This window comes from Hyaena hyaena, unplaced genomic scaffold (assembly GCF_003009895.1).
Source record: "Hyaena hyaena isolate Hyena2069 unplaced genomic scaffold, ASM300989v1 scaffold_352, whole genome shotgun sequence".
Lineage (NCBI taxonomy): Eukaryota > Metazoa > Chordata > Mammalia > Carnivora > Hyaenidae > Hyaena > Hyaena hyaena.
The window spans coordinates 1,539,154-1,564,521 of NW_024080984.1; the positions used below are offsets into that span (position 1 = coordinate 1,539,154).

At 38.0% G+C, this 25,368-nt stretch overlaps 1 protein-coding gene and 1 pseudogene across 2 annotated transcripts in view; both read left to right on the forward strand.

Moving 5' to 3' along the window:
- The window catches only part of CAPS2 (calcyphosine 2), a 43,306-nt gene extending 33,932 nt beyond the window's left edge, over window positions 1-9,374 (forward strand). For both annotated transcript variants that reach the window (XM_039249926.1, XM_039249927.1), the window contains 2 exons: window positions 2,652-2,748; window positions 8,940-9,374. In XM_039249926.1, coding sequence (XP_039105857.1) covers window positions 2,652-2,748; window positions 8,940-9,115 — 273 coding nt within the window. In that variant the 3' untranslated portion in view covers window positions 9,116-9,374. The remainder of the gene's footprint in view (window positions 1-2,651; window positions 2,749-8,939) is intronic.
- Window positions 9,375-24,043: 14,669 nt separating this feature from the next.
- On the forward strand, window positions 24,044-24,981 carry LOC120243681 (annotated as a pseudogene).
- The last annotated feature ends 387 nt before the right edge of the window (window positions 24,982-25,368 follow it).

Genomic DNA, 25,368 nt, shown 5'->3' on the forward strand with positions numbered 1-25,368 from the left:
TTATTTTATTTAAAATTTTTTTAAACATTTATTTATTTATTTATTTATTAATATTTTTATTTATTTCTAGGAGAGAGAGAGACAGCGTGAGCAGGGGAGGGTCAGAGAGAGAGGGAGATACAGACTCTGAAATAGGCTCCAGGCTCTGAGCTGGCAGTCAGCACAGAGCCCGACGCGGGGCTCGAACCTACCAACCATGAGATCATGACCTAAGCGAAAGTCGGACGCTTAACCGACTAAGCCACCCAGGCGCCCCAAACATTTATTTATTTTTGAGAAACAGAAAGAGTATGAGTGGGAGAGGGGCAGAGAGGGAGAGAGAGAGAGAGAATTTGTATGAAGCGGGCTCCAGGCTCTGAGCTGTCAGCATAGAACTCAAGGTGGGGCTTGAACTCATGACCTGAGCCCAAGTCAGACGCTTAACTGACTAGCTACCCAGACGCCCCAGGAACAGATTTTATTTTATTTTATTTTTTTTATTTTTAAATGTTTTTATTTATTTTTAGGAGAGACAGAGACAGACAGCGTGAGCAGGGGAGGGTCAGAGAGAGAGGGAATCACAGAATGAAACAGGCTCCAGACTCTGAGCTGGCAGTCAGCACAGAGCCCGACGCGGCGCTCGAACCCACGAACCGCGAGATCATGACCTAAGCGAAAGTCGGATGCTTAACCGACTAAGCCACCCAGGCGCCCCCCCAGGAACAGATTTTAAAAAAGAAAGTAAAACATGAAATTAAATTTTGGTTCACAAATTAATAGTCCCATAAATTGTTGGCTCCATAAATGACTAGTTATATGACTATTATCAAATATCTTTGAGCCTTAGTTTTGTCTCATAGACTTAGTATAAGGATTAAACATGTAAAGTTTTAGCATTATGTCTATTCCATTGTCAAGGTTCAATACGTGTTATCTGAGGATGATGACCAGAGATGTTTCTCTGGTTTTTATAATATGCCTCTTAGCTATTCAAATGAAGATTAAAATGACTGTGTTAAATTGGAATTAAAAACAGGACCCCTGGGGTCCTTGGGTGACTCAGTTGGTTAAATGTCTGACTCTTGATTTCAGCTCAGGTCATGGTCTCATGGTTCATGGAATTGAACCCCACATCAGACTCCATGATTCCAGCATGGAGCCTGCTTGGAATGCTCTCTCTCTCTGCTCCTCCCCTGCTCACACTCTTTCTCTCTCAAAATAAAGAAATAAAACTTAACAAAACAAAACAGAAACCTTGATTTTTATAGAAGGTAGTATTACTCAGGTTCTTGGAGCCATTTTCAGAGCATACTTTTGAGCAACGTAGTTTCTTTTTATTTTGTATATGTACCTAATAGAAAATGTATATGTATCTAATATTAGAAACAAAGCTATTGTGTACAGAAAAATATAAATAATTACATTAGGTATAAATCGGAAATAGAAAATAACAAAATCTTTATATTTGCTGGCCAAAAGACCCAAAAACTTTATGTTAAATGAATTTGCCACATAATATTTATAAATGTGCATTTATTTGTGCTTTACATGTCCTGGTGACAGGTTTGAATATCAGGAGTAGAAACTAGAGGGTTGTCTCTTTCCTAATCTTGATGCTGTGAATAAAGGACAAAAGTAGAGTTATAAAGTACTATATTAATTCTCCAGGGCTGCGTAACAAATACTACAGACCTGGTGACTTAAATAACAGAAATTTATTGTCTCACACTTTTGAAGGCTAGAAGTCCAGGATCAAGATGTCAGCAGGTTTGGTTTCCCTTGAGGCCTCTGTCCTTGGCTTGTGATTGACTGTCTTTTCTCTATGTCCTCATACCCTCAGTCTGGTTGTCTGGGTCGTATACTGACACCAGTTATACTGGATTAGGGCTCATCCTAGTGATTTCATTTCAACTTAATTACTTCTTTAAAGGCCCCATCTCCAAATAACAGTCATATTCTGAGGTATAGGATGGGTTAGGGCTTCAACACATGAATTAGGGGAAAACAGATCATCAGCCCATTATAGGTACCATATTTCTGTGAACACATTATCATGAATAAACAAACTTGATTCTAGTTTTGACTCTTGCAAATGTGGGCTGTTGTTTCGAGTAGGTTTTGTGTTTCTATATGCCCACTTCTCTTCTCCATAAATTTTAAATTTTATGATACTAAAAATTGTATTGAATTAGCAGAGCAATAAAACAACTGGCATATCAAAAGGTAGTGTTAAATTTTAGAAAATGGAGTAACACAGGCCATTTAAAAAGTATTGTAATTTCTCACTGGTTTTAGTGATGAATATTTACATGTTCACTTTTTGAATCAAAGTAATTTGTCTTGGCCATTTACCAGTTTCCTGTAAATTCTAGAGCAGGAAGTTACCAGAAAGGTATTCAACTCTAAAGTGTGAGAGGAAAGCCAGGGCAACAGAGGTCAGGTTACTTTCTCAATGTCAGGATTCCAGGAAGTAGTAGAAATAATACTGGAGTGTAGGTTACCTAACATCTTGCTCTAATATCTTCCTGGATTCATGATGCTTCCTTCATATAGTTTAGTACTTTTAAACTGGCTTGTTTAGAGCTCATAAATAACTTTCTTCCGAATAGGGAGTTAGGTTCTCATGTCTAATGAGTTCATAGGAAAAAAAAATAACATCTCTCTTTATTTAGGCCTTTATGAAACTGGATTTCAACAAAACTGGCTGTGTGCCTCTTATAGATATAAGAAAATGTTATTGTGCAAAGAAGCATCCTCAAGTAATTTCAGGTAATTATTATGAGTATAAATGCATCACATTTCTAAAATGTTAATGAAAGTAATATCTTTAAATTATATTAACTTACAGTGTGGACTTGAGGCTATTAAGGGAGGAAATAAACAGTTATTTTTTAAACTAGAAACATAAGAGCCATTTGACCTTCATTTAAAAATTCATAGGTCTAGGGGCGCCTGGGTGGCTTAGTCGGTTAAGCGGCCGGCTTTCGCTTAGGCCATGATCTCGCGGTTCGTGGGTTCAAGCCCCGCGTCGGGCTCTGTGCTGACTGCCAGCTCAGAGCCTGGAGCCTGTTTCAGTCTGTGACTCCCTCTCTCTCTGACCGTCACTCCCCTGCTCACGCTGTCTCTCTCTCTCTCCTAGAAATAAATAAAAATATTAAAAAAAAAAAATTCATAGGTCTATTGTCTGCTTATTTTTTTTCTTTGATTTTCATAAACTGAGATTGAACTTTTATTTCTTACTAAGGAGATGGTGAGGAATTTGAGTTGGAACAGAATAGATTTAGGGGACAGGTAATTACATGTGCAAGTTCTCTGAGTTGGTTTTACTGTATTTGCTTACATGTGAAGATTTAAAGCAGAAAGTGAATGTCTATCTCTAGGAACAGAGGTATACAGGTAATGAGCATAATATGTCTGTCCAAATTTGAGGATCTAGAAAATACATGCATGTATCCAGGTGGTCCCCGACTTCAGATGGTTCAACTTAATGATATTCTTACTTTATGATAGTGTGAAAACAATAAGCATTTAGTAGAAACTACTTCGAATTTTGGATTTTGATCTTTTCCCCTGGCTAACGCCGTGCGGCACACTACTCTCTGGTGCTGTTGCGCAATGGCGACAACCTGTAGTTCCTAGTCAGCCATGCGATTAGGGTCAACAACCCACACGCTTACAACCATTCGCTTTCAGTACAGTATTCAGTCAGTTACTTGAGATACTCAACACTGTATTGTAAAATAGGCATCAGGTGATTTTATGCAGCTGTAGGCTAATGTAAGTGAGCACATGTAAGGTAGGCGAGGCTAAGCTATAATGTTCAGCAGACTAGGTGAATTAAATGCATCTTTGACTTAGGATTGTTTCAATTTACAACTGATGAGTTTATCAGACATAACTTTATCATAAGTCAGGGAAGATCTGTAATTTTAGAGATGTATTGCCTACTATATTTCTTCTGACTTCAATTTTTACATAATTGATTTATAATTTTACATAATTGATTTATAAATGAATTCTTATTATAATGAAAGCATTTGGCCAGAGTCACTCTCCTCTTTTCATTATACTTTCTTCTCTAGAGGTAACAGTTATGATCATTTAATGTGTATACATTTAAATCCTTACTCTATGAATTTTCATAGCTGTATATGTACTATAAATCTATAAATATCTAATACTTCTTGAAGGGCTTTTTTTTTTAAACACGAAAGGCACACTAAACACACTGCTATGTAATTTACTTTTGGAGCTCTTTACATATTAATCCCCACTGAGCCACCTTGTTTTTCTTTGCTGTATGTTATTCTTTTTAAAAATCAATATACTACAATTTACCTAGCTAGTCTTCTACTGGTAGACTTTAAATTTCTAAACAATGACGAAATCAATAGGCATATTTGTGATTGCATAGGCTCATTTTCTGTTGTTTCCAGGGTGGAGGGGGTAGTTTTAAGACCTAGAATATCTACATTTCAAATTTTATTTTTATAAAATTTTTTTTATGTTTTATTTATTTCTGAGAGAGAGAGAGAGACAGCATGAACAGGGGAGAGTCAGAGAGAGAGGGAGATACAGAATCTGAAACAGCCTCCAGGCTCTGAGCTAGCCATCAGCACAGAGCCTGACATGGGGCTCGAACCCACAAACTGTGAGATCATGACCTGAGCTGAAGTCAGACACTTAACTGACTGAGCCACCCAGGCACCCCTACATTTCAAATTTTAATGAATACTTCCAAATTGCACTGTAAGATGGCTATATCAGATTATATTGCCATTAGTTGCAGAATTCAGTTACCTTACCTCCATGCTAACACCACAAATTTTTGCCAGTCTGATAGACTAAAACAAATTTTATTTGCATTTCCCTGGTTGCTTGAGAGGCTAAACATATTTTTGTATATTTTTGGACCATGTATAATTTATGTCTTATGAATAGTTTCTTTCTAACTTATAATTTTGATCTGTTACTGTTACTGTTAAATACTATAGAATACTATCATTCTAAACTTTCCCTTTTTCTAATATTAAAAGAATTTCTAACAATCCATTTTAAATCAAGATAGTTTAATTTGCTTATCAATGACTTTAAGTGAACTGCAGTTGCCATAAGAAAATTTCTAGCCTTATTTAATTGGATTTAGCATATCTTTTCTTTTAAACCTATGTCATTTTCTGCTTTTCTCCTTTAATTAGTCTTACTGAATTAAGAACAAGATACTTTACTTATTTCAAAATTAGGTGATTTCAACACCCTATACTGTTTTTCTCTTTGTTTACCCCCCTCTAATAATCTTAATTAAGTTGCTTTAGTTTTGTTAGGTGTCATGGAATTGTTGGTGAGGGTTTTGTTTTTGTTTTTGTTTTTGGGTAAGCCTTCATTAGTTTAAGAAATACCATACCTTGTCTTTATATTCTCATTAAGGAGATCTAACAGGGCGTAAAAAGCCTTTAAAAAAAGAAAACCCATTACTGTTTTTTTTATTTTTATATATTCTTATGTTTTTTATTTATTTTTGAGAGACAGAGAGAGACAGAGAGAGCAGGGGAGGGTCAGAGAAAGAGGGAGATACAGAATCCAAAGACAAGCTCCAGGCTCTAAACTAGCTGTCGGTACAGAGCCTGACGCGGGACTCAAACCCAGGAGGCGTGAGATCATGACCTGAGCTGAAGTTGGACGCTTAACCGACTGAGCCACCCAGGCGCCCCCATTACTGTTTTTTAAGGAAGGGAAACAAAAAACCTTTATTGTTATCTTTTATTACAAATTATAATCTATTCACATACCCATCTCAGGAATATAGATTGTTTACAATTTATAAATAATTTTAAATTAAGGCTTTTGTAGCACAACCTAACTATAGAAAATACTTTTTTTTACTTTGCATAAATAATTTATTAGAAAAAGCTATTTTTCAGCTTTAGTAGAAATAAGGTGTCCCAAATATATTTCTTGTAAAAATAATAGAAACTTAACATTGTTCATTAAAATATTTCATGGTCTCTAAGAGGAGAAAGAGAAAAGTTAGTTACAAATGAGTTATGTATTTCCTGGGTGGGAGTATTAAGGAGGTATAAAATTCTTGAGTATTTGAAACACAAATTTAAATTTAAAAATGTTGAGACACAAAGGTGGCTCAGTAGCTGGTTAAACATCTGATTTTTTATTTTGGCTCAGGCCATGATCTCATGGTCTTCAGTTTGAGCTCTGCCTTGGGCTCTGTGCTGACAGTGCAGAGCCTGCTTGGGATTCTTTGCGTGTGTGTGTCTCTCTCTGCCCCTCCCCTGCTCGCACTCTCTCTCTCAAAATAAATTGATAAATAAAAACTTTAAAACAATTAACAAAGTAAATAATATTTTTATTTAAAAAAGTACTGTTAAAACTCATTTATCCCAAAGTACAGATGGTAAACAGAGGAGGAAATCTCTACTGCCAACAAGTATTTATGTTTATGTATATTAGATCTTGATTAATTTTAATCCTTGACTAACATTCAATCACAAATTCACTTTATTGTTTTATATTACCATTTCTGCAGAACCTACTTATTTAGTCCTTGTTCACTCAGTCTGTTTTTAAAATAGAAGGATCACTTGTTCTCTATTTCTCATGCATGTTTTTATTTATTTTTTATTTATTTATTTGTTTGTTTGTTTTTTACAGAGAGAGAGAGAACACAAGGAAGGGGCAGAAAGAAAGGTAGACAGAATCCCAAGCAGGCTCCACTCTGTGAGCAAAGTCTGTTGGGGGTCTAGGACTCACTAGTTGTGAGATCATGATCTGAGCCAAAACCGAGTCCGATGCTCAACCAACAGAGCCACCCAGGCACCCCTCGCATGCATGTTTTTTTTTTTTTTTAATTTATTTATTTCTAGGAGAGAGAGAGAGAGACAGCGTGAGCAGAGGAGGGTCAGAGAGAGAGGGAGTCACAGACTGAAACAGGCTCCAGGCTCCGAGCTGGCAGTCAGCACAGAGCCCGATGCGGGGCTTGAACCCACGAACCGCGAGATCATGACCTAAGCGAAAGTCGGACGCTTAACCGACTAAGCCACCCAGGCGCCCCTCGCATGCATGTTTTTAAAAGACAGCAAATGGGACACCTGGCTGGCTCAGTTCGTTGAGTGTCCAACTTCGGCTCAGGTCATGATCTCATGGTCTGTGGGTTCGAGCCCTGCATTGGGCTCTGTGCTGACAGCTAGCTCAGAGCCTGGAGCCTGCTTCTAAGTCTGTGTCTCCCTCTCTCTCTGCCCCTCCCCTGCGTGTGCTCTGTCTCTGCCTTTCAAAAATAAATAAACAGGAGTGCCTGGGTGGCTTAGTCGGTTAAGCGTCCGACTTTCACTTAGGTCATGATCTCGCGGTTCGACCCCACGTCGGGCTCTGTGCTGACTGCCAGCTCAGAGCCTGGAGCCTATTTCAGAGTCTATGTCTCCCTCTCTCTCTGACCCTCCCTTGCTCATGCTGTCTCTCTCTCTCTCTCTTAGAAAAAAAATAAATAAATAAAAATAAGTAAATAAATAAACATTAAAAAAATAATAATAAAAAAGAAAAGACAGCAAACATCGTATCCTAAGCACTTTCAGAGTGAAAGGCACTTTACAATGAACTATTACCAAGTCCCTTAGAGAACCTCTGGTGTTTGAAAAAGATCCAACTCTTGCCTAATTTTGCCGATCTCATTAGACAATTAAAATGGTATTTCCACTGAAGGTTGTTATTTTGAAACATATTATGACTTCAAAATTATTTAGAGAGTCACATAGATTTCTCTGACCCTTTCTTGCCTGTATTAATGGGCCTCTATTTTCTTTGAGTATTACCTGACCACTTCTATAGCTTACTTCCATCTTTCAACTCCTCTCATTAAAAACTTAATGACTGTGTTTCTCCCTGTTCTGTGCTGGGACCCTGGGAGTAGATCTGTGGAGGAAGGAGGGTAGTGGCTGAGATCATTTCTTCCCTTTGACCACAATACAATTCAAGCTACTTATTTAAATAGCTTATTGTTCTCTTAATGAATTAAAAAAAGCAAATGAATGAACAGACTGAATCAGATGTTTTATGTTCTCTCTTAAATAACAAACTAAAAAATTATGATTTTTTTACAGATGTGATTCTCAGTAGCATCTTCCTATAGAATGAAATTAATCATATTTAAGATAACTTAGTGGAAATAGTCTACTTAATGTCAGAGATTAAAATAGTGATTTAATCCAGCAAAAGTTCTTCCAGCAAAGATTTTCATAAGCCTCCGAATCCTATGTTCGCAGTAATATTTTCTGACTGCGATTATGAGTAACTGATTCATAAAATAACTAATGCCTGAATACAGGGATGTTTTTCACACATTGCATTACTGCATTAACAGCCTATAAATCTTAGAAATTATTTGTTTTCTTCTTTTCTCATTTCTAATGGAAATAAAGCCAAGTCCTCTAAGATATTAAGAAATCTAGGGGCGCCTGGGTGGCTTAGCCGGTTAAGCGTCCGACTTTCGCTTAGGTCATGATCTCGCGGTTCGTGGGTTCGAGCCCCGCGTCGGGCTCTGTGCTGACTACCAGCTCAGAGCCTGGAGCCTGTTTCAGAGTCTGTGACTCCCTCTCTCTCTGATCCTCCCCTGCTCACGCTGTCTCTCTCTCTATCTCCTAGAAATAAATAAAACATTAAAAAAAATTTTTAAAAAAGAAATCTAAGAATATCTAAAGTAGTGACTCTTATTTTGCTTATATGTATTAGATACATCATATCAGAGGCTTAAAAAGGCCTGAAATGTGTACTAAACTCATCACCATTAAATTCTAATTCATGAAACAAAATGTTTAAATAATTTTGGGGATAGTTTGACCTAAGATTTCAAATTGTGAAGAGATTTCCTAAGGTGATTAAGTATTTCTTTATCATCATCAGTCACTTCACTAGTCTTTTAAGGAGAATGTTTCACAGTCAGTACTATTTTACAGGCCATTCCACAGAGGAAGAAATCAAATTATCTTTTCTAGAAACACTAAAAGATGCCTGCAGCAAGTCTGATGAAGTGTCATATGGTGAATTTGAAGATTACTATGAAGGTCTAAGTATAGGGATAGTAAGTGACGAAGATTTTGTTAATATCTTACGTACTCCATGGGGGATTTAGTTTTTCAAAATGAGTGTGTCTTCAGCATGAAGCATTTTAAAGAAGAGATGAAGTCATTGTAAAATATGGTCAAACACTGGAATATGTTCTTCTAGGACTTCTTTTTTTTTCCTTTCAAAAAGATTGAGTCTGGAAAGAGAAATCAGAAAGATAGACGAAGGGGTATATGTACGTTCATGTGCATGTATGAGTGCTTGCCTGTCTCTAAGTTTGTAAAGCCCAGTATTTTTTATTTATTATTTATCTTCAATGGATTTTAAAGGTCATTTTTAAGTAGGCTTCATAGGAAAGTTACATCTTCATTAAACTATGTGGGAGTATCTGTACAGTAACCAAGTTACTCAATCCAATGTTTTGTTTTGTCTTGTTTTGTTTTTTTGCTACCTGTTCCCCAAAATATGATTGCCAGCACTCTCAATCTGATTGATTGGAATTGAACCCAAAGTCTGTAAGACTTCAAATAGTTCAGCTTGTTTCAAACTTACGAAAATGTTAAAGGAATTAAAGGATATGCAAGAGAAATCTTCCCTGTGGTGTAATCATAGATGTTTTCTGTAACATAAATATTTAGAATGATGGAGGCTTACCCCTAAAATGCTTATTTAAACACTGACTTGTGAATTCTTCTAAGTCATGTGCTGGGTTTTTTTTTGTCCAGTTGAGCACAATGTAATTATTTGAATGATCAAATGTAATTATTTGAGTGATCAGCTCTGTTCTTCTTTTATTCTATTTTTAACTGTAATCCTTATTATCTACACAGAATTACTAGTTAGCTAGAAACAGTGCAAAATGGGAGGGGGAACGTTTTCTGAGATTTTTAAATAAAGATCTCAAAAAGTGCACTATCACACGTATGGACTAAGGGATAATTTAGTAATTCTGAACAAAATGTAAAAGGATGTTCATGTCCTAAAATGAATGTATGTTATTCTAAACACCTCCTTTTGTTATACTAAAACAATTGAAACATTTTCTTCTCAAAAGATATTATTTAATGATTAGGTGTGTGGTAATTATCCTTTCTAAATTCTTCTTCACTTCTCCTCACTTCTGCTTGGAAATACAGGGAGAAGAGAGAACTATGTTCTTTCCAAGTTCAATAAATCATTCTGCATTTACCTTACTGTCTGCCTTGTTCTTTGATTTTGGTATAATAAAATCCATTATTTAGTATTCAGTTTAATAGGAGAGCTTTTAGTTACATAGTTATATTTTCAAACATTGACAATATAATAACTGACTTTTGGAATTCTTAACAGTCTTCGAGTCTAAAATATCTCTTGATAAACTTTAAAATATTAAATATGAAATTATATGTTGTGGTGGTGTTACTTGCATTTTAAACCAAGTATATTTCATCATTCTCCAGATCTTTCAAAGATCTTTCCTTGTTTGTGGCATAAAGCTGCTTTCCCAATAGCAATACTGTTTATTCAATTCTGTATATTCATTTTAGTGTCTCTACTCTTATTAATAAAGTTCTATAGAATTTTTGGGAAAACACATTGTTTTTAGAAAACAAGGGATATTATTTAGGAATTTTGATCTATATTTTAATTAGGAAAGAATATACATTTGAATGATGGAGCAACTAGAGTATAAGATAGGTAAAAGTGTATGTTCCTGTTTTAAATGTTTTAGTATATGAACATGTGTTCTTAATGAACCAGGGACTGCGCAGGTAAAGTGACTTATAATAATCCATAGGTTTGACATAGCTATAAGACACGTTTTGTTAATTTCTTTGGATTTCCAGTCAAAGTTGTTGTGAGTTACTTCAGGAGAGAATTGTGTACAATAGGCTGTGCTTACTGCCCAGTTTTTAGCACGCATATATACGTGAGATTTTAGTTTATAGTCCTGGCGTAAATAAAATATGTACTGTGATAAACTGTAGTCACCACTAGTTTGGCCAGCAAGGACGAAAATCTATAGTGAAAGTGCTTGAAAAAGTAGAAGGAACCGAACATGTATAACAAGCCAAGCAAGAGAAGAGCAGTGAGAATTTGGTGGGTTGACAGGGAAGTGTTAGTATCTGATAAGGAGATAACGCTCCTGTTATAGCCTTCCGTTTTTATTTTATGGCTCTACAAACTTGTAAGGAAAACATTTTTTGGGGTGTCTTCATATAATAAAGAATAAATGCCCCATCATAGAGCCACTGTTCATTTGATCATGACCTCATTCAGTCAGCCATGTATAATATGATTGACCCTTAAAGAGGTTAGAGGTGCTGGTGCCCCTGCAGTCAAAAATCCACCTATAACTTTTGATTCCCCCAAAACTTGAGTACCAATAACCTACTGTTGACTAGAACCCTTACTGATAACATAGTCAGCTAATACATATCTTATATGTTATATGTATTATATGTTACATTATTACAGTAAAGTAAGCTAGAGAAAATGTTATTAAAATCATTTTTGGTACCAGGGCCCCTGGGTGGCTCAGTCAGCTGAGTGTAAGACTTTGGCTCAGGTCATGATCTCGCAGTTTGTGAGTTTGAATCCCACATCAGGGCTGAGCCCACTTTGCATCCTCTGTCCTCCTCTCTCTCTGCCCCTCCCCCACTTGTGCACATGCTCTCTCTCTCTCTCTCAAAAATAAACATTTAAAAATATGAATATAGTTTTCAGTACTGTATCCAAAAAAAATGTGCATGTAAGTGGACTTGCACTGATCAAACCCATATTGTTACGGATCTCCGTAGCACTAATCTATTAAATTGCCCAAAGCTCTCAGACAGTCTAGATTTTTCTCACGCTTTGTGTATCCACTTGGTCTCAAGTCCTTTGGTTTCTTACTTTCGAATTTATCCCTTTCACTATTCTCAATGCCTATTCCTTTGGTCAAGCTCTTACCACTTTTCATGTGTTATTACCCTCACATCAACTCTGCCTCCTCTCCGATCCTACCCATGCTACACATTGCTTCTAGAATGATCTTTCTCAAATGTACTTTACTTCCATGAATAAAGTTCTTCCATGGTATCCCCTACCTTTAAGAGAAGTTCAAACTCCTCACCTCCACACAGACAACCTAAATAATCTGGTCTTCCCGAGCTGATCTCCCTTTTCGCAGTTCATTCTCTTTGTTTCCCCCAGCCATTCAGAGCTACTTACAGTTTTTAAACAGGATTATGAGGTTTTAATTTTTTTTTAATGTTTATGTTGAGAGGGAGAGAGAGAGCACAAGAGGGGAGGGACAGAGAGGGAGGGAGAGAGAAAGAATCCAAGCAAGCTCCGCTGTCAGCAGAGCCCGACACGGGCTCGAACCCAAAAACTGTGAGATCATGACCTGAGCTGAAACGAAGAGTCAGATGCTTAACTGACTGAGCCACCCAGGTGCCCCTGGATTGTGAGGTTTTAAACCTCTGTGCCTTCAGAACTGGTCCGCTTTCGTCTAACATTGTTTCTTCCATTAGTGCCTCTAAATCAACTCATACCATTTTCTAATACTAACCATCACTGCAGGAAAGCTAAAGCCAAGAAACTCTGGATCTGATATACTTGCCCTTCTTTGGATCCCATTGGTACCCTTGTATGCACTGTTACTCCAGCATTTATCACTTCATACTATAGTTATTACTTTGCTTATGTTTCTCCCATTGTATTCTAAGCTTCTTGAGTATAAGAACTATATGTTATTTCACTTTATGACCCTGGTATCTAATGGAAAGTGTCTGACGTGTGGAAGATGTTAAATCAAAATTTGCTAAGTAGATACATGTGTGGTTTAAAGCAACAATTGTTATGGTTCTTACATTTGAATACTTTTGCATTAAAAAGACTGTAGCATAGAGGGACACCTGTGTGGCTCAGTCTGTTGAATGTCTGACTTCAGCTCAGGCCAAAATTTCATGGTTTGTGAGTTTGAGCCCCATGTCTGGCTCACTGCTGTCAGCCTGTTGGTGCAGAGCCTGCTTGGGGTCCTCTGTCTTCCTCTCTCTGTCTCTTCCCCACTTGCTCTCTCTTTCTCAGAAAATAAATAAAACATTTTAAAAAATGGGGCCCCTGGGTGGCTCAGTCTGTTGGGCGTCCAACTTCGGCTCAGGTCATGATCTCACAGTCCATGAGTTCGAGCCCTGTGTCTGGCTTTGTGCTGACGGCTCAGAGCCTAGAGCCTCTTTTGGATTCTGTGTCCCCCCCCCCCCCCCCCGCATCATGCTCTGTCTCGCTCTGTCTCTCAAAAATAAATCTTAGGGACGCCTGGGTGGCTCAGTCAGTTAAGCGTCCAACTTCGGCTCAGGTCATGATCTCACGGTTCATGGGTGTGAGCCCCGCGTCTGGCTCTGTGCTGACAACTAGCTCAGAGCCTGGAGCCTCCTTCAGATTCTGTATCTCTCTCTGACCCTTTCCTACTTATTCTGTCTCTCTCTCAGAAATTAAAAAAAAAAAATTAAAAAAAAATAAATGTTAACAAATAATAAAAAATAAAACACTGTAGCATAGTCTATTACATAGTACGAATGTACAGTTTAGTGCAAGCTTCAATTATAGGGGCAGTCAGTCTCCCAAATAAAGAATGCACAGGCTGGAGGCTGTTCAGTTATCACTTTATCCACGAGGCCTCACTACTTGAGGGGCTAAGATATTCACTTCAACATTAGAATTCACTCAAACTCTGATGCTTACATAACTCCTAAGCACAATAGGTTTTATCCATAAAACAGTGTATTGTTGGATCTTTAAGTGGTCTTGTGTCCACCTGCGGAGTAGAACAACTTTCTGGTTGCCCTACTTATACGGTAAGCAGATCCCGCCCCTTGCCTGTTGCTGCTGCTGCTGCTGCTGCTTCCGGGGAGCCTGCCTTTGTGCTCTGTGCTGATTGGAGCTCCCAAAGCGACACACTGCCGAGATTTCACTGAGCTCACAGAATAGATTGTGGAATCTCTTAATGCCTCCTTGCAAAGAAATGCTTGTTTAATAAATATGTGTGTGTGTGTGTGTGTGTGTGTGTGTGTGTACAGAATTTGGTCTGAAATTTATTTCATTATAACTGGGTAGTAAGGTTAGGAGGAATAGCTAATTCTCACCGACCTCAAAGACTTTTGGCTGCAGAGGGGTATCACAATTAACTATGATTAAAAAAAACTATTAGTTGGGCACAACAAAAATTAGCTATTCCTAATACAGTCGTCAGTTCTCAGCTTCAATTCTCAATCAGATAGCGCATCACAGACCCAAATATGGCATGGAATAATGCTTGAAGTAGTAGACTTAAACATTTAAATGTCCCTAGGGTGCCTGGGTGGCTCAGTTGGTTGAATGTCCAACAGGCTCAGGTCATGATCCTGCAGTTTGTGGGTTCGAGCCCAGCATCTGTGCTGACAGCTCAGAGCCTGGAGGCAGTTTCAGATTCTGGGTTTCCCTCTCTCGGTCCCTTGCTCTCTCTCTCTCTCTCTCTCTCAAAAAGTAAATAAACATGAAAAAAAATTAAATGCCCTTAGTTCATGCTTGATGTAACACAGGTATAAAATAGAGTGGGACATAAAGAACTGTTTGTGACATCTCAGGGAAATAATAATAATTTATCCCTTTGAAATCATACAATTTATTAAGGTATTATTGAGATGGCATTTCAGGTTTCTTCAAGAAAACTGAAACAAAGATTTTGGAGATTTGATTGCATAGATGATAGAAGTGTATTACTGTACACACATTTTAAGATTTCTTTCTTCAGCCTGTGTAAGCTAATTTGTGTAGTTTTTGGATATCTAAGGAAGGCAAAGTTGTTTGCAAGGATTTGAATAAAAAAATATTTATCTGGTGACAAATTTTATGCAAGGAGAAAACAACTGAGGTCTCTTGTGTTTAAGTATTCCTTTTCTCAGGTTAGAATGGGATTTCTGAGTTATGGCTAAAGTTTAGATATAAATGAGGAGATTCTCACCTCTGCAACCATATGCTGAGTTTCCTGGGATTTTCAGATGATTAGAAAGCCAATATGGAACAGACGACCGCAACTCAAGGAAATCATTATGTGTTGCTTATGAAGTTGGACACTTATCCAGTAGTTGAAGAGATTCGTATAGAAAAACTTAAGAAAATATAGTTGTCAAGGAAAAGTAATTTTGATGATGTATTTAGGTCTGACCATAACATCAAGGAAAAACATGTACTTTAATAATATTTTAATATAAGTGATGTTGTGGAAAGGGCACAAGCTTTGAAGTCATTGAATATTGATTTCAGAGTTGAGCTCTGCTACAAATTAGGTATGACTTTGGAAAGCTACTTAATGTCACTGAGCCTCTACTGAAGGACCAACTACTTGTATAAATAGGGATGTACTTAGAGATGTAGATGTAGATATATCTCTAGGTATAGTGCTTAGCACAATCTAGCAGACACATGTAACTCAGAACACATTTATTTCCTTTCTTCTTTTTACATGAGATAAAAAAATTAATAAAGAATTTTATTTTTTCCTGATTAATCCCAAATGGCAATCATAAGAACCATTTCTTTTATTTATTTTTTATTTTTTATTTTTTTTAATTTTTTTTAAATGTTTTTATTTATTTCTAGGAGAGAGAGAGAGACAGCGTGAGCAGGGGAGGGTCAGAGAGAGAGGGAGTCACAGACTGAAACAGGCTCCAGGCTCTGAGCCGGCAGTCAGCACAGAGCCCGATGCGGGGCTTGAACCCACGAACCGCGAGATCATGACCTAAGCGAAAGTCGGACGCTTAACCGACTAAGCCACTCAGGTGCCCCTATTTATTTTTTAAATAGTTTATTTATTTATTTGTTTATTTATTTATATATTTAGAGGGAGCAGGGCAGGGACAGAGAGAGAGAGAGAAAGAGAATCCCAAGCAGTTTCCTCACTGTTAGCACAGAGCCTGACAAAGGGCTTGAACTCACAAACCACAAGATCATGCATGACTTGAGCTGAAATCAAGAGTCAGATGCTTAACTGACTGAGCCACCGAGGTGCCCCAGAATCATCTTTTTTTAATTTTTAAAATGTTTTTTATTTATTCCTGAGAGAGACAGCATGAGCAGGGGAGGGTCAGAGAGAGAGGGAGACAGAATCTGAAACAGGCTCCATGCTCCAAGCTGGCCGTCAGCCCAGAGCCTGACGCGGGGCTCGAACCCACCAACCGTGAGATCATGACCTGAGCCGAAGTCGGACGCTTAACCTACTGAGCCACCCAGGCGTCCTGAATCATTCTTTTAAAGAGGTGGATTCTCTTCCTTCATCAGAGCCTATGAAGGAAAATCAAAATCTTGTATTAAGGCTATCAATTCTTTTCTTATAAAGTATGTGGTAACATGACAGGTTGAAAGAGTGATTAGTAACAAAATTTATTATAATTGAAATTACTTGGAAGATGATCCATGTGGAAGACTAATTTTATATCTATAGAGATGTTAGGCAACATTCCTAACATCTCCGGTGCGTAACTAAGACAGTTGATTGCCTTTTGCATCCAGTAAGAGATTGTGTTTTGTACAGATGGCTGGAACAGTATCTCATCTCATAAAGTGTTCTTACATAATGAACTTGACCTCACATCAAGAGGTGGGGTGTATGTTTTCTCTAGTCGGATATGGATGACTTGTTTCTTGATTGTAACAAAAGACTGTGGCTGAAGTGATGCTGTGTGACTTCTCAGAGTAGGCAAGAAAAAACCACAAAGTGTCTTCACTGCTTGTTGTAAGACTTGAGCCACCAAGTAAGAAGTCAGACTATATGAGACCACTGTATTGAGCAGTTATATGAGGAACTCTGGTCAATAGTCAGATCCAAGCTCCCAGCTGATAGCTAGTATCCATTGTCTACCATGTAGGTGAGCCATCCTGGGTTGATTGCATCCCAGCCAACATCTCACTGTATTCACTTGACAGACCCCAAGTGAGAACCACCTAGTTGAGCTTTTCTATATTCTGTTGTTTTTTAATTTCAGATTTATTGAGTTATAATTGACCCATAACTCTGTGAGCAAAATAAAATGGTGTTTTAGGTTGCCAACTTTTGGGGTTATTTTTTTGGACAAAAATAGCACGACAAATCTATAATTAGAATTTGTATAAAGCAAAGATATTAAAAACATTTTGTTAACTAATCAGGGATTTAATTAATATGGCCCACAGTTTATAAAATTATTTTGAGACATTAAAGAAGAAAATATGCATAATAAGTCTATATGAATGAGTGATACATAGAATCCAAAAGTTATAATTTATTGAAGATAAATGAAATTGAACTGTAACATAAAGTCAAAGCTTTGCAGAACATATATTTTACCTCTGCAACAGTTACTCATTATATTTTATTAGTTCTGGCAATTAGGGAGTTTATTTATCACTGTCTTAGATTAAGTGTCATATAATTCTCTTTCTGAAAAAAATGTGTCCATTTCCTCTGTTTCACCAATGACTAATAAATATGGTGAGATAATTTGTAGAGATAATAATTTATGTCTGGTTCTTATTGCCATAAGATGCAGAAGTCTTATTGCTATAAGATCCAGCCTCAATCCAAGAAGACACAAAAGCTTTTGTTTTTACTGTCCCAGAGTTGGAAGCAAAAATGATAAGAACTCAAATCAGGATGTGAACTTCACCTATCTTTGAGTAGTGTGTGTTGTGTGTGTGTGTGTATGTGTGTGTGTTAAAGGGAGTTTGTTTAAGGAGACTGTAATGGATATAGGCCCACTTGGAGTGGAGAAAGGGACTTTTGAGAGCTACTGAGACAGAGAAGCGAGGGGTATTGCTTAGACCCTGATGGTCCAAGTAGAATAAGATCTGCTTTCTGTCCTCAAGAAGCTTCATAGGCCCCAGAAACTATAGATGAAGAAGCCAGTGACTGTTAAGTGTGATAAGTGATTGGCAGCATATACAGATTTAGAAATAATATTCTAGGTGTGTGTGTGTGTGTGTGTGTGTGTGTGTGTGTGTGTGTGTGTACAGGTTTGTATTTACACATGTGCTATAAAAATAAGGGAAGAGAGGGAAGATGACACTTGCATAATTGTAATGGAGTTACTTACCTAAGGCAATGAAGCTGAAGGCAGATGGAGGGTAAGATTTTGATGCATTTCCTTCTTACGTTTTCCTTTTGTATTTTGCTATCATTCAGAAGGTATCATTCTGTTTCTGAAATTTCTTGTAAACAAGTCAAAACACACTTTCAGGTTTCATCTGTAATGCCAGAAATATTAGGACTCCTCTTACTCTCTATAGCACTGTTTATTCTTTGTATCACTTTGCCATTCATATTCATTTATATCAACCATACCTGCCTTGAGAGGGCAGTTGCCACATTTAATTGTTCGTCACTATATTCCCATAGTCTCGTGTAGTCTCTGGTTTTGAGCCTGACACATAAATACACAGTACATATCTGTCAGCTGACATAAATCCATAAATTGTATCTGCCTCAGCAATCCCAGTACATTTGGATCATTAGTATATCAGATGTTTTATGCTTTTTAAAATTTTCTTTTTCTCCTGTCACATTGTTTTCATATAGGATTTTTATATGAAAAACTGACATTTTTTAAAGTATGATTTTGTTCCAGAAATTATTGGAGTTATTTAAAATCCATACCAACTTCTTTCCTTTTGGGTGTTTGTATTTTACCCCTTTAAATGGCCATTCTTTTATCTGCTCCCCATTATTTACGCATCACTAAACCGAGTAATTTACAAGACATTTGAAGATGTTACTTCGAATTTTCCTGTAATCCTTTGTTAGTAGTGTTCTAAGCACCACACTCTATTTTCTCTGAAGAAAAAAAGCATGAGTGAAAGGGATGTTGGAAATTGGCATCTTTTAGATTTGGTGTGTAACAGTCTCGGATTACACACTTTCTCTTTCAGACTCTGAAGGTGTCACCCCGCTGTCTGATAAGTCTGAAGCACTCTTGACTTTGGTTTCCTGTCCGTAATCTGCTTACTGCTTTTGGAGTTTAGAGAATTCTTTATTTGCTTTTTCGTGAAATTTAAGGCATCTATTAGGACATATTACAGTTTTCAACTTGCTCATTTGATACCAGGCATATTTTCTGATTTTTCCACTTATCTATATTTTTGTAATTTCAGAATTTTTATATTGAATATATTACATTTTTATATGTTGATTATCAATTTTTCTCTATTGTTCAGGTGTTTTCTTCATATATTTTAAGGTTAGATTTCAGTGGTATAATATCCCTGTCTATATTCTCTTACATTAAATTATTGCTGTTCCCCATTTCTTTCTTAAATCTCTATCTTCTGTCTTATAAATGGCATATTTATATGTCATTATATCCTTTCTCTGTACTAAACATCTTTTTTTTTCTTAATGGAGCTGAATTAATGTCTCCACATTTTCCTCTGTTACCTGCAAGGTCCCCTCTCTTAACCTCAGGGTAGTACCTATCAATTGTATTTCCTGAGATATCTCTTCCTCAGAACTCAGTAAGAAGTTATCTTATGGACAAACGGAAAAAAGAATACGTGATATGTGTGTAGGCACGTGAGCACATACACAGGCCCCAGAAACAATTTCTTCGGATAGTCCCTGTTTCAGTATTATTTTCCAATTAGATGACTGAATTCTCGTTTATTCATTAATAGTCTCACTGGTGTTCCTTATGGTTGGCTAATTCTGAAGCTAGAGATAAACGCTAATCTTAATTGAAAGTATTTAGCCTAATTGTTTTTTACCCTTAACCAAGCCCGTAGTACTTCTCCTTTGTTTTTTCCTTCACCAAATACATATTGAGTACTTCCTATATGTCAGGCGCTGTGCCAGGCACTGAGAGAATGCAAACATTAATGACAGACTCATTACGCTCATGTGACTCTTTGTCTAATGTGGGAAACAGCCATATTATAAAAAGATAAACCAGGGCGTCTGGGTGGCTCAGTCGGTTAAGCGACCGACTTGGGCTCAGGTCATGATCGTGCAGTCTGGGGGTTCAAGCCCCTCCTTGAGCCCTGTGCTGACAGCTCAGAGCCTGGAGACTGCTTCAGATTCTGTGTCTTCCTCTCTCTCTGCGCCTTCCTGGCTCACAGTCTGTCTCTCAAAAACAAACAAATAAACACTGAAGAAAAAAAAAAAGATAAGCCAAATTATAAAATATAAGCAACTATGGAAGTCCCAGCAATCTGATGGTAGCGGCTAAGCAGAGGAAAATGCTCATGGGAGTTGAAGCCAGAAAGAATGAGGAGTTAGCTCGTGGATATCAGAGACAGAGATGGGAGAGGTGCGGAGGAGAAAGGCATCGTAGACACACTGAGCATGAGCAAATGTTCGGAAGTGAGGGACAGCGTAGTATGTGCTGTGCTCTGTGCGTGTGTGTGCGCACGTGTGTGTGCGCGCTCTTGTGAGTGCATGTGCGTGCATGCTCATGTACTGTTCAGTCTTGGTTGGCATTTCACTAGTCCTATAAGGACTGGCAGAAGCCTGGAGCGTTTGGTAGGAGCAGGTCCTGGAGAGCCTTAGAAGCCTTGAGAAGGGACTCGGATTTTAGTTTGAAGGTGAGTCGTCCTTAATCTTTTGATGATGTTCGATTTGAGAATCTGTTTGACAGCATTGGAACCCCTCCAAAATAATGAGGAGAGACTTGAACATGTTCCTAAATTCAAGGGCTTCCATTCAGGATGGTTTATATTCTTTGCTCCAAATGCAAGCAAATGACAAAGCATTAAATGAGTTACAGACAATAAAGTTATTTTTTGTGTGGATTCAAAATAAAGGATAAAATGAAAAGTCTAAACAACAACAATAACACTGTGTGGGAAGAGATTGTAAAAGACAATGTGATTGGTTAGGGGTAAAGGTAGAAATACTGTTAATGTTTGTTAAAAATTATAGTTAAGTATTCATGCCAAAATTTTACTGGAAATCGCCAGAAAGAATAAAAATACAGTCTTCAGCTTTGAAATCATCACCAAGGGGTGCCTGGGTGGCTTACTCAATTGAGCGTCCAATTTCGGCTCAGGAATGGTCTCCCTGTTCATGAGTTCAAGCCCGGCATTGGGCTCTGTGCTGATAGTGTGGAGCCTGCTTGAGATTCTCTCTCTCTCCTTCTCGCTCTGCCCCTCCCCCCTCCCCCACTCTCACACACACACACACACACACACACACACACTCTCTCTCTCTCTCTCTGTCTCTCTCTCTCCCTCCCTCACCTCTCTCCCTCCCTCTCTCTCTCCCTTTCTCTTAAAATAATAAATAAACTTAAGGAAAAGAAATCATCATGGAAAAAAAGGAAACAAAAGTATTTATCCAACAGAATATAGGTAGGGAAGGAATCTATGAAAAACTTTGGCTAAACAGAAAACACTTTAGTAAAATCCTAATACAATACCAGTAACCATAATAAATACAATTAGGTTAATTTTATCAGGCAGATTTTATCATATTGAATAAAAATTTTAGCCACATGCCTATTTATAAGAGACACCCATATTAAATAATTAATTACATAAATTAAAACCAAATCAAAATGGATGAGGAAATATATACCATTCAAAAAATGATCAAAAGAAAGATGAAAAAATTAATATCAGACAAAACAGAATGTAAGGCAAAACATACTTCTGAGGATAAAGCGAGGGTATTGCTTAAAAATAATAAGAATAGGAAGGTAGAAGGGGAGGAGATTTAAAAAACAAGCTTGGGACTAGATGAGGTCAAGAATACACATGGATGAACATTCAGATTTTTTGGAAAAAGGGTGGAGATGATTGGGAATAGATGTAATCTAACTGTTGACCTTTTCTGGCTGTGGTTGGAGAAACGGGCTTAGAAATGGGAGGGACATTCTCACTTATGTCCAGTGGCTAGAAGCCACCCACCATTCCAAAAATATTCATCTCACTCTAAAGCTTTCCCAGGCTACTCAGCGAGTCTTGAAAGTGGTATTTCATTCATGTGCTCCCATTCATTAAACTGTGCTTGTTGTCTGACGTTCGGGGTTAAAGTCCTCATCTTAGTACTGAATCAGCTGCCTACTGTCAGGAGCTTGTGGTTCACATTTTTCTTTTTGGATTTGCTGAAAGCAAATCTAGAAACTGCAGTGACATAATAAGCAAGAGGAGGCTGATTACAAAAGGTTCCTGGGCTTATTTTGGCAAAACTACAAAGCATCGGTCAAGATGGGTCCTGCCAGTGGGGGAGGCTTTCCTCTCCTGCATTCTACACACTTCTTGCCAAGTAAGGGTTATCAGTGGTCTAGACTCCTCCTCAATAGGCAGCCACAGAAGGGAGTTAAGAGGTTGGTACACACATACTAAAGAGAGAAATGAATGTTACATCAGATTTAAGAATGGGGAGAAAACAAAGCCTTTTATTTCACATGACTGCTAAGCATTTACTCATTGAACAACACAAACATGATGTAGGACATCTCCTCTGAGTGACAGCAAGCATAGTGTGGGCTGAAGTCAGCTCCTGGGCAAATTTCAGGCATGAGAGGAAATCCAGATTGGCTTCTGTTATTTCCCACACTGTTCCAATCCACATGATGGTAGTGTCCTGGTCTAGGATAGTATCACTGGATTAGGATGATAGCTGCTAAGAGGTTCAAATTCTAATTATTCTTTGAAGCTAGAGCCAGAAGAATATTCTAATATTACATTTGATATATGGCATTACATATTACCTGCAAACCATATGTATACCCATGATGTTGTTTTAGAAATATAAGCTAACTTCCAGTTAAACTTGACCATCTTTGTCCAGCAGTTCTCCCTCCAAAAATTTCATTAAAATATCAGTGAACAATAGTAGATGAAAGATTTTTTTTTTAAGTTTAGACAAAAAAACTGATGGGGGACATTTAATGGTCTTAGCAGGCCAGAAAAAATAGGAATCCAAATGCCTATAGGAGGTGGAGTATCTATAAGTATTGATCTAACTTCCCTTTCGGGATGCTTAAAACATGAAGTGAGGTATGATTGGCAACATGATTGGTTGAAAATCTATATACCAATTGGTTGAATTTCCCTGGTCCCTTACACTTTCTGAGCAGTCAGGAAACTACCCCACCCACATCCATCATAGGTAATAGTGTGCTTAGTCAGGAGAAACTGAGCCAAGGAACCTCTGAGTTCAGAGACAACAGGCACAGGTTAGGTGGGGATATGTGTAGAGGCTGGGAGTGGTAAGATAATGCAAAAATCTACATAATGAAATGCAAGACCAGCAGGCCGCTTCCTCTGCCTAGCTCCTAGAATCCTAGACAGCCAGGTTACTACCCTCCATCCATCAACACACACCCATGCACTTCTTCCAGTCAGCTCCTCACTGTTACATATGAAAGGACAGCCAACAATCACTAGACATTCAAGAAAAGACAATTTAGGAGAGACAAAAACAAAACAAAACAAGAAAACATACAATAACAAAGACCATCAGTGGAACAGAAGAAACCAAATAAAGTATAATTAATATCATCAAGAGTATGAGAAAAGATAGTGGGACTATGAAAGAAAAACAGGGTCCTCTAAAAAAAGAAAAATTCAGAAGACAATGTTTAACTTTGGAAAATAAATATATGATGGACAAGAAGTGGTTTGCTTCGGCCTTTGCCGGTGGCATGGCATGGCTCCAGAGGGCTAGGGCACCTGCAATGCCAGAGTCCGCAGGAAGAGAGGCTGCCAGCAGGTGGCTTGGCATGGGCAGGACATGACGCTGGGCTCTGAGGCTGAGAGGAGATGGTAGTGAGAATGGAGAGCTGGATGCCTGTTAGGGGCACTGCTAAACTGTTGGGTACCTGGCCCAGGGTCTGTCATGTTCCTCTGTGCTCAGCCATTTCTAAGGCACATGCAGCATCTTCTACCTAGTTTGAAGGATCTGGGGGCATAGATCTTTGGCAGTCTGGAATGAGTCCAGCTGTCTGTACTGTTGAAAATCTCCTTGGAGCTAGAAATTCCGACCACAAGAAAAAAGGACCGAGCTTGATGAAGGTAACCCTTGAGAATGCAATGTTTTCTGTTGGAGACAGAAAAATGTCAAGATCTAAGGGATTTTACCAACATTTTGGGTAAATCTTGCACATAAACTTTCATCCTGGCTGCCAATCTTTTAGACAGATCCTTGGCTTTTATGGAAGGGAAACCTAAGATTTGCCTCATGTTGGAGTCTGTTGTGTTTGCTGGCTGCCAGAATAGTTGAACACGAATGCATTTCATCCACTCCTGAAGTAATCCAAGTTAGTTAATGTAAATGCACTGATTCTGACAGAAAATGGAGGGAAAATATAATTTTGGAAAAAAAATCAGAATTATGAAATGGAACAGACTGCTGTCTTGAACTCTGTTCTACTTGTGTAAGAACATTATACTTCATATTTCAGAAAGGAAAGAAATATTGAGACTTGGTAACCTGGAAGCTCAGCTGAAAACTTGCAATTTTCAACGAGTCTTTTCAAAAGCAAAGCCATCTGTATGAGCTTTGTACCTCCTCAATCTGGAAGTACAAACGTAAGTCATTAAGTTATCACAAATTTTCCTGCTTGTTATAAAGTATTTGAAGATTAATGACACTGAGTTCTTTTATTGAAGGGGGTAGTTTCTAAATGTCTAGCTGAGTATTTTCTCTTAAATATTGCAAGAAGTTGGTTTGGGTTGTTTCCCGGTGCAGAGCCCAGACCTCCAAGGCAGCAATGAGGGTACTCCTGAGTTGTAAACAATACTAGTGAAGAGCCACCTTGATGAAAGTGAAGATTCCGAAGAGGTGAATTGTAAAGAATGAAGTCTCAGCAGCTCTGTCTCCACTGCAGTGATCAAAGATGCACTGTCTTTTTCAACTTGAAGGTGGCACAGTCTCTGTGCTTTCCATTTCAGAAATCTTATTGTACCATGCCAGAATTTAAAGTATGTATAGAGTTTATAAGCAATAAATGGAAGACTGGGTAGTTTTTCATCCAGTCCTCATTGAGGCAGGAATACATAGACTAAAACACCTGTTGTTTATAATTATTCAGGCCAGACCTAGTCTATTTTCTTTTTTTTTTTTTTTAATGTTTCATTTATTTCTAGGAGAGAGAGAGACAGCGTGAGCAGGGGAGGGCCAGAGAGAGAGGGAGTCACAGACTGAAACAGGCTCCAGGCTCTGAGCTGGCAGTCAGCACAGAGCCCGACGCGGGGCTCGAACCCACGAACCGCGAGATCATGACCCAAGTGAAAGTCAGACGCTTAACCGACTAAGCCACCCAGGCGCCCCAGACCTAGTCTATTTTCATATTCTAAGCTATCAAATGGGTTAGAGCCTCTCAAATAACTGAAAATAACTTAAATATGGGC